The sequence below is a fragment of the Columba livia genome, chromosome 8 (genome assembly GCF_036013475.1).
Source record: "Columba livia isolate bColLiv1 breed racing homer chromosome 8, bColLiv1.pat.W.v2, whole genome shotgun sequence".
NCBI classification, from domain to species: Eukaryota; Metazoa; Chordata; class Aves; order Columbiformes; family Columbidae; genus Columba; species Columba livia.
The window spans coordinates 10,070,871-10,083,528 of NC_088609.1; the positions used below are offsets into that span (position 1 = coordinate 10,070,871).

Genomic DNA, 12,658 nt, shown 5'->3' on the forward strand with positions numbered 1-12,658 from the left:
TTGCTATATACTGAGATATTATATATTTAACAAGCCTTTTTAACAAAGAGTTCAAAACTCGACATAGAAGACGGACAGAAAAGTATACTGCTTATTCTGTGCTTATATACAAATTATTTTTATAATTAGAATATTTTTCTAGTGAGAATTGAAAAACATAATGTAGATTCCCACTTTTTTTTCTTTTCCTCTGTTTGTGCCTATCATTTTATAACTCATCTTGTTAGAACTTGTAATTAACCTTGTTTGGGTATGCAAGGCTGTAAGTGCTGGGAGGATTCCAGCTGTGCCCAGAGTGTACATCACCTTGTGCTGTTGCCTGAATGTTGTTCTCCCATCAGCCTGTTGTCCCCAGGATAATCTGCATTTCTATTTTTTTAGAGCCCCCCCACAAAAAGAAGAAGATCACCTGGGTAGCTGCAGAGATGTTGTTTGTGTCTTTAATTCTTTTCTTTCTTTTTTTGCCCTTAAATAAAGGCCGCAGCAGGTCCGGGCTGGTGATCCAGCTGTGGGTCATAGTTGGTACCAGTTTCTGACAGTGCTTAATATAGAGATTCTCAGCAAACTCTCTTTTTTAAATACAATATATACGGGCAAGCAAAGCTCGAGTGATTCCATTTACACTTTGCTCTTTTGCTATAAATACTCTCGTGAAAGAACAGGAATTGTAAAATTTGGGGGAAATACAGACTATGCTCTGGTAGAACAAAAAAAAGGAGAAGTGAGACCATCTGCGTCCCCCACTGCTGGGGGAACCCATGGAGGTGGCACAGCGGTGCCTTCTGTGTCAAGTGAACCCAATACATCTCCAGAATGGGTATTTATTCTTTTTGTTTTCCCCCATAAATTAAGCAGCCAGCTTGTTAATTGTGGTTTTCCTCTGTATTTTCTAATTTGGCTCTTTAATTCTGTGTTGCATTAAAAGGAGAAGGGCTGGTTGGTGGCTTGGAGACCTGACTCGTGCTAAAACAACCCCTTGCGAAAATATTTCTGCTTTTTCTACGCTCCCAGCTTATCACTGGTCATTTTCCTTGGGCTCCTGGGGCTGGTGAGCTGCCAAGGTTGGACTCACTGGGTGTTTCCTCCATGGGAAGGGTGGTGATGGGGTTGGGGTGTCCTCGTGTGGGTGTGACCGGTACCCCTGACCCCTCCTAATCTGCCAAGGGTCCCCAAAAGAACCTGGCTGTCCCCATAGCGTTGGGTGGCAGCAGGACAGGTCTTCTGCAGCCCCCAAGTGGGATGGCCAGGGTGCTCCTACCGAGACACTCAAACATGTTTAAATCTCGTCTCAGGTAGGGCCCGTTCATGTCAAACCCATGGGGCTAAAAGGGGGGGAAAAAAGATTTTTCAAGATCTGTTCCCTATTAAGAAAAAAAAAAAAAAAAGTTTAGATTTTTAAAGACCCTTGGTAAACCCTTGGTTCTGTTGCTCTTGGTGTTGCTCTTGGTGTTGCTCTTGGTGTTGCTCTTGGTGTTGCTCTTGGTGTTGCTCTTGGTGTTGCTCTTGGTGTTGCTCTTGGTGTTGCTCTTGGTGTTGCTCTTGGTGTTGCTCTTGGTGTTGCTCTTGGTGTTGCTCTTGGTGTTGCTCTTGGTGTTGCTCTTGGTGTTGCTCTTGGTGTTGCTCTTGGTGTTGCTCTTGGTGTTGCTCTTGGTGTTGCTCTTGGTGTTGCTCTTGGTGTTGCTCTTGGTGTTGCTCTTGGTGTTGCTCTTGGTGTTGCTCTTGGTGTTGCTCTTGGTGTTGCTCTTGGTGTTGCTCTTGGTGTTGCTCTTGGTGTTGCTCTTGGTGTTGCTCTTGGTGTTGCTCTTGGTGTTGCTCTTGGTCTTGCTCTTGGTCTTGCTCTTGGTCTTGCTCTTGGTCTTGCTCTTGGTCTTGCTCTTGGTCTTGCTCTTGGTCTTGCTCTTGGTCTTGCTCTTGGTCTTGCTCTTGGTCTTGCTCTTGGTCTTGCTCTTGGTCTTGCTCTTGGTCTTTCCACATTCTTCGTTCCGAGATAATCCTGACACATCCCTTGTCTGTTTAGCTCAGCGTGTTGAGCTTGAGCTTGGTGAAATAGCAAATATCTCCAATTAACTTGAATTGATCCACCCACCCTCTGTTACACACTTAGAGCAACGGAGCATCTGGTGTACGGCAGCAAGGGAAGGTTGAAGATTCCCCAAGTTGTATTGCATGGGTTTATGGTCAGATATGCTTATTTTTTTTCCTCAGTCTCTGAGGTATGTGCTGCTCAAATCACATGCAGCAGTAAGAGGGTTTTAAATACGTGTGAATGGAGGTACCAGCCAGTGGGTCAGCGGTTTGCTTTTGAAATGCTGATAGTGATGAAACTAAAAATACAATGTTCAGAAAACTCCCATTTTATGCAGTGACTGTGTTGGCGCCTGACCTGACCTCCTTGGTGGGGCTGCTGGGGCTCACTGGGTTTTACTGGGGTTCAAGCCATGTGTGTGAGGAGCCAGCGCGCTGTCCAGTTTTGAGCCCCTTGGTTCCAGAAGGACAGGGAACTGCTGGAGAGGGTCCAGCGTAGGGCAACGAAGATGATTAAGGGAGTGGAGCATCTCCCTTATGAAGAAAGGCTGAGGGAGCTGGGGCTCTTTAGTTTGGAGAAGAAGAGACTAAGGGGGGACCTCATTAATGTTTATAAATATATAAAGGGTGAGTGCCATGAGGATGGAGCCAGGCTCTTCTCGGTGGCAAACAGTGATAGGACAAGGGGTAATGGGATCAAGCTGGAACACAAGAGGTTCCACTTAAATTTGAGAAAAAACTTCTTCTCAGTGAGGGTGACAGACACTGGAACAGGCTGCCCAGGGGGGTTGTGGAGTCTCCTTCTCTGGAGACATTCAAAACCCGCCTGGACATGTTCCTGTGTAACCTCATCTGGGTGTTCCTGCTCCATGGGGGGATTGGACTGGATGAGCTTTCGAGGTCCCTTCCAACTCCTGACATTCTGTGGTTGTGTTATTCTGTGATGGTGACACTGCTCCTGCACCATCCCGCTGTCACCCCGGGGCCGCGGCCACCTGCCCGCTCCTGCGCTACGTGCCGGCCAGGGCGGGTGACGTGTCCCCGCGGCACCACGTGGGACGGTGACAGGCAGCCTCGCGCTGTCTGGGAGCGGGAGAACTGGTCTGGCCTGGGCTGGCAGTGCCGCAGGCAGTGATGGGGCTGGGGACGCTGTGACCCCCCTGCCACTGCCAGGGCTTACACAGGAGCTGGGGGGTCCGGTTCTGGTTTGCAGGGTGCTGGGGTGGACACAGCTGACATTAGGGAAGCCCTGATGTGGGTCACAGTGTCCCCACCCCAAGCAGCAGCAGCCTGGGTGACAAGGGGTCTTGCTGGCAGCAGCGTGGGGGGGCAGGGGGTGTTTTCCTGCTCTTTTAGGGCCAGAAGAGAGATTTCTATCACAAGGAGCATGGCTTTTTGCATCCAGTATATATATGTAATTAAAAGAGGAGCCTGCCAGTGTATATGTGTAATTAAAAGAGCCTGGCACAGAAACCTCCTAACCCTGGGGGCACAGGCTGTGCTGGGGGGGGGGAACAGGGAACAAATCCAGGGGGGTTTACAGCCCCTGTGGTGCAACCGGGACCGATGCCTTCCCTGGAAAGAAAACATCAGGTCAAGTTTTCCTGCTGCGAGGAATCGCGTTTCCCTGACTTCCAAGAAAACTCGGGCCGTGCGGTATCAGAGCTGCAAAAATCATGTTTCCTCCTGGCGTGGTGGGGTTTTTTTTGTTGTTCTCTTTAGATCTGTGCTGGGAAGTGGCAGCATTCAAGAAAAAATAAATGACATTTCCAACATTTCCTGCAGCACATCAGCTGCTTTTTTCATTTAATGGCGTGGGAGGGGTGAGGAATAAACTGGCAGAGGAGCTGGACCGCGGCCAGGGCAGGGAGCAGCTGCCGGAGGAGCCTCTGCCTGCACACTCATGCATGGGGGAGGAAATAAAACCCAGTACAAAGGGATGGAGTTTAAACTTTATTTCAAAAAAAAAAAAAAATCCCAAACCCCAAAAAACCAAAACACAATCAATTTTCAAACAATTATATTAATGTAGCTGCTTTTAACAGCCAACTGATAAAGACGTGGTTGCAGACCAACTGCTTAAGGACATTCTGGTTCTCAAACCTCTGAGTATAAATATTTTTTTCCATCAATATCATAAAATAACTTATTATATATCTTAGCATAAAAACTTGAGAATTAACATCCCAAAAAGTACAATAAAATTGTTTGCAAAAAATGTTTCGGTTAACATTTTTTTTTTTTCGCTCTTTAAGGTATTTAAACCAGAAACTGCAAGTTGCACTTTAAAGAACCGTGCGGGGTGTTGGGTGTTTGCTGTGGGGCGGCCGTGGGCCCCCCCACACCTCGGGCAGGGCTCATTCCTCTGCGCTTCCTTCTCATCCACACTCATCCCATCGCTCCGGAGTCACTCCTCTTGAGTCCCACACACCATGTAGCTCAACTTCAGTCTAACCCCCCCTGACATCACTTATTTTTGTCTTTTTTTTTTTTTTTTTCTTTTTGTTTTTACCCCCCCTCCCCTGTAATCCTCATGCCAGGGCAGGGAGTTACTTCCTGAGCAACTGCTAAAGTATTGCAAAACTTCAGTGCAATGGGGTTCAGTCCGCACTGGTCCTGGCGCCGTCACCGCTCGGGGAGGTTGATCACCGGGACCCACTGATCCATGTACCGACTCTCCCGGCAGAAACACATGAGCTGACTCAGCGCTGGATCCTTCCACTGCGATGCATGGGGGTTCTGGAAAGAGAAACGGGGGGAGCGTTTCAATAGAGGAGCGAAAACAACCCCCACAGAAAAGAAAAAAAAAGCACAGCAGAAAAACCTAAGAGCGTGAATCATCTTAAATTGCCACTAAGGCAAACAAACAAAGCAACCCCAGAAGCACGCAAGGAGTTTCGCAGCCTTGGACTCCGGGGCAAAGCAGGGAAATAAAAAAGGAAAAAAGAAGAGGGGAAAAAAGTTTTCTTTCGGCCTTTGCAGGTCTGGTGGGATCCCCCATGCCAGCCAGGGCTTGGAGCGCCGGGGAGGCCTGTGGCCGTGGCCCAGGCGCCATCAGCTCCGGTTTTACCCAAACGACATCTGGAAATTGCGTTTGGTTCCAGGTTTTGCAGGATAAACGCTGCGTTCTGCAGCTTCGCCCCTGCTGACTGCAGGGATGAGTTCTGTTCATCGCCAGACGGCCGCAGCACCCGCGGCCCTCGGGAGATGGTGGCAACTGGTGGCCAAAGGGCTCTGTGAGCGGGTCCCTGTCCCCTGGCAGGGGGGTGACACCAGCGCAGGGCTCGGCGGGCCGGGTCCCGCTCACCGTGACCAGGACGCAGTGCAGGTCGGCGGGCGGCTCGGGGCCGGTGGCGGGCAGCAGCAGCTGTGCCAGCCGCGCCGGGTTGCTGACCCGCAGGATGTTGATGTCGTTCTCGCAGCAAAAAGCCTGGATGAGGGTGAAGTGGATCTGCAAGGCCGCGTCCCCCGCCTCCTCCTCGTCGGCCGCCAGCAGGCACAGCACCACGTTATCCGGGTCCCTGCGGGGACAGCGGCGGTCACCGGCGGGGATGGGGGGGACACCGGGGTGGCCGGGGGGGGTGGGTACCGAGGGGTCACTCACACGTTGAGCAGTTTGGCGGCCTCGTAGACACCCAGGGTAAGGCTTCGCTGGCTCAGCGCCTTGCTCAGCACCTCCTCCAGCGCGTCCCCCGCCTGCTCCATCCTGCCGCCGGGACAAGCACAGACAGGCCGCTGCCGCCGTCACCGGGGCCCGACACCCCTGCCTGCCCTACCGCCCCGCCCCCGGCCCGTACCTGCCGGCGGTGCGGTGGTCCCCAGGCAGCTCCTCCAGAGTCATAGTGCGGCCGCGGGCAGGGGAGCTGCCGCTACCGGAACCGCCGCTCGCTCCGCGCCGCCGCCGCCTCTGCGGCACAAAGGCGCCCCCGCGGGCGTTATCCCCGCCGCGCCCAGCCAACCCGCGCCGGTCTCATTTGCATACTCGCCTTCCCATTGGTTTATGCAAATGAGTCCCCTCCCCCTGGCCGCCAGGAGCGGCCGCGCTGTCCCCCGCGCCAGAGCCGCGCTACCGGCCCGGCCGCCACGGGAACCGGCGGGGCGGCGGCTGCTGATTGGCCCGCAGGAGGGGAGGGAGGGGCGTGGTCTGGGGGGCGGGGCGGGGCGGGGGGTGCGGACAGCGCGGGAAACGTTGTTTACCCCGCGGGAATGGGAACGGTCGTGTCCCGTGCGACGGGCAGCGGAGCCAACGCACCGTGTTCAACGTTCGGATTAGCTAGGCCAGGCCCGGGGCCTCGGGGTCGGTACGGGTGGCTCCGTGCAGGCGGACCGAGCCGCGGAGAGGAGCCGCGGCAGCATCGGCGGCCCCGGTGCGAGTTTGTTCAGGGACCTCCACGTGTGTCGCTCTGGCTGTGCAGCCGGTACTCCAGAGGCCACAAGTTTCCCCTTAAATTTGCAGTGGGTGGCTGTCTTCCCTGCAATGAAGTTGTCCCTGCAACCACAAAGGCACCACTCTTGCCGTTCCCCTGCAAGTGAACACTCGGGAAATAACCTCACCAGCTCTTCAAAACCTCAGCACAAGATATTGTGAAATATCTCGGTACAGGCTGTAGCAGTGGTGAAAGCAAAACAATATTTTGACGCAGGAGTTTTCGCCAGGAATGCGATAAAGCAATCCTCTGGCCTGACACTGTGAGCGTTCTGCAGCCACAGCTGCGCTGATGTGCCAGGAGTGAATGGGGTGCGGGAGGGACCGGGGGGCTGCAGGCAGCGCTAGTTCCTAATTGCACAATGTGGTTTAACCCGCGGCCCTGGGGAGCACCTGCAATGCTGGGGACACAAACATGGGGGGCCTGCCCCAGTGTCACCATCCTTCCAGGAAACGACGAGTTCCTTCGCACGGGCTCCAGCTTTCACGTCTGCGGTGTCTCCCAGGATGTGGTTTCTGACCCCTGCATGTGCTGTGACGTATTTGTTGGGTTTGAATCGGCTCCTTGTCCTTCATGGGGAGGTCAGAAACTGGGGGAGACGTTTCCACCAGCTCCCTGCCCAGGGTGGGGGTCACCCCAAGCCTTAGAGGACACCCCACTGCCTTTTGTACTACTTGGGTCATTTTGGTGTTGGGCCAAAGAAGGGAAATAAGGCAGCAGATTCTTAAAATACATGCAGTGGGTGTAGTAAATGATGTAGTTTCACTTCCAGCCTTGCTGGCTGGGAAAGGTAAGGCAGCCTGTTGAGAAACCCCAAGTTTGGAGGCAGTTTGGCAGCTCCTGCGGTAGCTGGGCTGGCACAGTGTGCGCTGGCGGCTCAGAGCGGCGCCGGGGCTGCACCGCGGTTGGGACCGTGCCAGGGTGCAGGTGACAGTGACACCCGTGCTGCAGGACAGTGCCAGCACCCGGGGCTGGCGGGGCAGCACCAGCACCAGCAGCACCCAGCCCCTTCCCCGGTGTGAGCTCAGCTTGGCTGCATCCCTCTGCGGCCAGCAGCGATCTGGTCTCTCTCTCCAGTTTGTTTTCTGCTGGGCTGCATTGTAATTTCCTGGTGACTCACCGGCACTGCAGCCTGTGCTAATATTTGCAAGAAATACCTTTCCTGAGCGCACCTGAAGCCTGTAATAGTCCAAAGTCACGGAGTTATCCTGACTGCACGGGCGGTGGGGACCGTGGCATTTTGGCAGAGCCGTCAGCACACAGATCGTGCAGCTCCTGCCTGGGGGCTGACCTGGGGCACAGCCTGTGCCCAACAGCCTTGCGAGGGCTCCCCCTGCAATTATCCTGCCTTAAATCATACAAATTCACAATACTAAGTGTCCCTGTATTTTTGTGGCACAATGTTCACTCCCATTTTAAATGTCATTTCAGGAAGCCTAGCAAAGTTTAATCTTTTTTTTTTTTTCTTTCTGTGGTTTACAGCTTAGATTTATAATATTAATACACATGAGACCAATACAATTTAGGAACCCTGACTATAGTGTGCTGCTTTTGAGATGGCTGCTTTATTTGAGAGGAAAAAAGCAAACCACCATATAAACAAAAAGCCCCATAACATCTTAATACACGTCAAGAAAAGGATATGAAATTATTTTTAGCCACTCTTAAAGTACTCTGAGAACTGGATTAGTGTTTTGTACATTTTTGGCTAGTTACATGAATGCATGATTTTTGTCATTAATGTTTCTCTAGGATGAGCGCTTTTGCCAATGGACAGCTCTCTTTTTTTTTTTCATTTTTATATTTTACTTTCTTTGCCCCTTTTGTAACATAGCAGCAGTCTTTTGGATTAGTTCCAGTGACTTCTGAGTATTGTTTTTAAGATAGCACGTCATTATAGATGAGGTTCTGAGGGACATGGTTTAGAGGTGGACTTGACAGTGTTGGGTTAATGGTTTGACTTGATGATCTCAAAGGTCTTTTCCAACCGAAAGGATTGTGTGATTTTGTCATTTACATGTTGAGCAGCAGCCCCAGTCAGACTCTGCGGCATCTCGCCCTCGCCGGCCCCTCCACAGGGTTTCCGAGTTGGACTCGGGGTTTCTCCAGGAGCTCCTCGTGCTGCCATCTGGCCCGTCTCAGACTCGGGGGGGGATTTCTGCTGCTGGGCCGGGTCAGAGATCACGCTTGCTCAGCTGTCACGCCAGCAGCCGCGGCCGGTGCCAAAACTCTTGCCCAACTCCATCCCTGCGGCTCCGGCACCAGGGCTGCGGCTGGGAACCCCGGTGGTCCCTTGCGGGGCTTTTGGCAGCATGGGCGTTCAGGGCTTGCTTGCGCTGACGTTTTCTTTTGACTCATAAACGGCAGCCGCCGTTTTCCATGGCAGTATTTGCTGGTGCAGCTGAGCAATGCAGAGCAGTGTCAATACGGTGCTTGCAGAACCACTTCATTATCCATTCCACAAAATCACAGAAGGGTTTGTGTTGAAGGGCCCTTCCCAGCTCCCCCAGTGCCACCCCTGCCATGAGCAGGGACATCTGCACCAGCTCAGGTTGCTCAGAGCCCCGTCCAGCCTGGCCTGGGATGTCTCCAGGGATGGTTCATCCACCACCTCTCTGGCAACCTGGGACAGGCTCTCATCACCCTCAGGTGTGACAATTTCTTCCTCATGTCTGACTACGAGCTCTGAATATGAAACCATCTTCCATAGCAGAATATAGACACCAATTAAGCAGCCCCTTGGTTTTGTCGGCCATGGCAAGGAAAGCTTCCAAAAGTTTGCATCTGTTCCCCTGGCCGGGCTCTCGCTGCCCATTGTCCCACCACTGCCACCCTGATGAGATGTGACATGACTTAACGAAGCCCATGGCGTCAGGAGAAAGGGGAGAAAAAAGGCTCTTTTTGCATCAGGTAGAGGGGTGGCAGATGGCAGGACCACAGCAAAACAGGTGGAAGCATTGTGTGGTGACCCTCCGCATTAAGTGCGGTTAATTTGCTGGGTCTCTATTAGCAACTACAATCTCCCGGCTTCGCTGAGAGGTTTGGGATTGTCTCTCACAGCCCGTCTGGCTGCACAGCCCCATCTGGGACTGGCCGCAGAGCTAAATCTGTCTCAAAGGCAACTGAACAGCAGCTGAAGTCTCTTTCCTCCCTCCTCAGCTGCAGCAGCTCCCTGACCCGTGCTGGTGACAGTGGCCGGCGATACTCTAAACCTGCATTTTTCCTGCGGATTTCCCAGCTGGGGGCAGTTTTCCTCCCCTCCCTTTGCCCAGAGAAGCAGTGAGGGTGCCTGGGGGGCACCGGGGTCCCCCCAGTTTGCAGCAAGGAGCAGGCGGCTGCGCTGGGGACGCCCCTCAGCTGCGTCCTGGGGAGCCAGGATGGAGTCGGACCCACAGTTGTCTGTCCCAGCTGGCAGCTGCTGCTAAACCTTCTTTTCATCGGCTGCCAAAAAAGCGTCTGGGGTGTTTTTTCCCCCCTGCTTTGCCCTTTAATCCTGACTTTCATAATTTGCTGGGCTGATGCCTGCAATCCCCTCTGCGTTTGGCATCACAGAGATGGGGGCTGTGTTGGGCTGGGAGGGTTGGCTTGTCCCCCTGCCCTGGCAGACCCCCAGCCCCAAATGTCACCTGGGGCCGTGGGTTTTACCTGCTTGGTGGTCCAAGCCAGCTTGGAGAGCGTTGGGTTAATCTAGGGAATGCCCTCTCGGGTCCTGCCTGTGGTGCAGGACGATGTTCTCGGCCAGTCAGAGACGTGTTTCCTGCCCCTAAGAGCACCAAGTTGTTTATTTTTAGTTTTTGGGAACGAGACTAAGCACCAAATGGTGTCAGTAAGAGGTGACTAAGCCCCGTCCCTGCCAAGTCCCGTCCCGGGTGCTGTGGGGGGCTGCCCCAGGGTGGTCCCAGCCACAGCCACCACTGTGGACCATGGTGCCAGGAGCCTTCCAGCTCCCTTTCCCTCGCTCTGTGCTGTCCCCACGCTCGTGTGGCCCTGTCTCCATCTGCTCCCTTGATCCCCTGCCTTGCTGCTGTCCCACCTGGGACCTTTTGCTGCCCCCCCAGCCGCCCCATTGCTGTGCAAAGGTCCCGGCTCTGGCACTTTGCTCAGCATTGTAGAACCAGCAATGCTCGTGTGGAGGGGTCACACGTTCTGGGTGAGCGTGTTCGCTCCCCGTTAAATCAGCTGGATAACAGCGATGGCCTCTGCGAAGCAAACGCCAGCTTGCACATTCCCGGGGTGGCCTCTGCTCCAGCAGTCCCTGCATTTTCCCAGCAGCACCCAGTCCTGTATTTATATATAAAAATAATACTTTAGAAGTATGGCACAATTATGTTATGACCATTCCCTATGGTATGACTATATACAAGTAACAGCAGTTTTCATTGAAAATATTTAAATAGTTGTTCAAGGTGCTTATGTTTGCCTTCTGTTTGTAGTCACACAGCAGGGACCCCAGCACCTGCCTGGCCCCGCTGTTTGCAGCACCCACACTGATGGGCAGCAGGTACTGGATTTTGTGCAACCCAGGCGGTTCCCCCCAGATGGGCACAGACTTTTGACCAGGGACTGTTGCAATAGGACAAGGATTGATGGTTTAAAACTAAAGGAGGGAGATTCAGGCTGGACGTGAGGAAGAAATTGTTGCCCCTGAGGGTGCTGAGAGCCTGTCCCAGGCTGCCCAGAGAGGTGGTGGATGAACCATCCCTGGAGACATCCCAGGCCAGGCTGGACGGGGCTCTGAGCAACCTGAGCTGGTGAAGATGTCCCTGCTCATGGCAGGGGTGGCACTGGGGACGCTGGGAAGGTCCCTTCAACACAAACTACCGTGTGGCTCTGTGAAAGGTGGGTGGCTGTACCTCCAACATGGGCACAGTGGCTCTGAAGCCACCTTTGCAGTGGGGTGAAATAAAAGACAAAAAATAAGTTTCCCTCTTTTCTTTGAAGGAGTTTCTCCATCCCCAATGGAAACAGAAGCAGGGTTCAGCTGGATCCAGCCCTGCTGGTGTTGGTGTCACTGTGGCCGGTCCCCAGAAGCGTGGCCTTGGCTGGGTTTGCCCTGGCGTGGCACCAGGCCAGCGAGTGTCCCAGCCACCGGGTCACGGAGTCCAGCCCTGTGGCACTTTGCAGGCAGCACGGAGCAGGGACAGGACTTCCGCAGAGACATGGTCCTTTCCCAGGGGATATGGTGAGCAGCCTGGCCCAGCAAACCATTGTACCCCCATCTTTCATCAGCTGAGGTGGAACACACATGGGAGGACAGTTACGAAGGGACGAACAATGGCTGTGCCCCCAGCATCCCATCCACATGCATGGAAGCAGAAAAATGGGGGTGCAGGACACCCCGTTGAGGATGGCGCTGTCTGGTGCTCTCTGCACCGCAGGATCCTGGCCTGTGGGGTGCAGGGATCTTGGATGTGTTTATCTGACCCCGGTTTGCCAGTGCTCAGCACATTCCTGCTGTGCTCCACAGCACGAGAAAAAAGCAGCACTTTTGGTTGGTGCTGCAAACAGCCTGTGAGGGGCTGGGACAGGGTGCAGGCGCCGGGGAAAACTCCGAAAGCCCAAGTGGTGCTGCTGGCTGTGCCCCTTGAGCTGGGGGGAGTTATTCACCTGGGCCTCAGATTTTCCTGCAGAGAGGCCCGAGGATTTGCAGACAGTGGGAACCCTGCAAATGGGGAACACAAGTGGGAGCCCTGGGGGTGCTTCACCCTGGGTAGGTGATTGAAGGTGTTTTCCTTAGCTGTGCTGCCTCAGCAAGTCCCTGTCCCATAGCCAGCTGCAGGGAGTTCAGGCTCAAGCAGCCCCTGGTACCCCTTAATTCAGGGCAGCAGAAACGGGTGCTGCTCTTTGAAATTTTAAAGGAACTAGAGAGGGTTGCTGCTGCTCCTGGTAGTTATTTTCCCTCTGCCCATGTCTGCCTGCTGCTGTTTCTCACCCTGGATGCATCCCTGCTCTCTAGACAAGGAGGGGACTTTTCCCACTGTGTTGCTCCTCTGACTTCCTCACTTCAGGCTGAACATGAGGAAGAAATTGTCACACCTGAGGGTGGTGAGAGCCTGGCCCAGGTTGGCCAGAGAGGTGGTGGATGAACCATCCCTGGAGACATCCCAGGCCAGGCTGGACGGGGCTCTGAGCAACCTGAGCTGGTGAAGATGTCCCTGCTCATGGCAGGGGTGGCACTGGGGGAGCTGGGAAGGTCCCTTCAACAC

At 53.8% G+C, this 12,658-nt stretch overlaps 1 protein-coding gene across 1 annotated transcript; it reads right to left on the reverse strand.

Moving 5' to 3' along the window:
* Positions 1–3,965: 3,965 nt before the first annotated feature.
* GADD45A (growth arrest and DNA damage inducible alpha) lies at positions 3,966–5,997 on the reverse strand. The gene is made up of 4 exons (XM_065071933.1): positions 5,823–5,997; positions 5,630–5,731; positions 5,333–5,546; positions 3,966–4,764 (listed from the first exon to the last, which is right to left on the reverse strand). Exons 1-4 carry the CDS (start codon positions 5,864–5,866, stop codon positions 4,651–4,653), a joined length of 474 nt encoding a protein of 157 aa, XP_064928005.1. The 5' UTR covers positions 5,867–5,997; the 3' UTR covers positions 3,966–4,650.
* Between the last annotated feature and the right edge of the window lie 6,661 nt (positions 5,998–12,658).

Bases quoted from the DNA above. Each gene is read 5' to 3' on its own strand.
- GADD45A (XM_065071933.1), bottom strand. From the start codon at position 5,866: ATGACTCTGGAGGAGCTGCCTGGGGACCACCGCACCGCCGGCAG. The intron at 5,732-5,822 runs GTACGGGCCGGG...TCCCGGCGGCAG, and splicing joins GACCACCGCACCGCCGGCAG to GATGGAGCAGGCGGGGGACG. The intron at 5,547-5,629 runs GTGAGTGACCCC...CTGTCCCCGCAG, and splicing joins GCCGCCAAACTGCTCAACGT to GGACCCGGATAACGTGGTGC.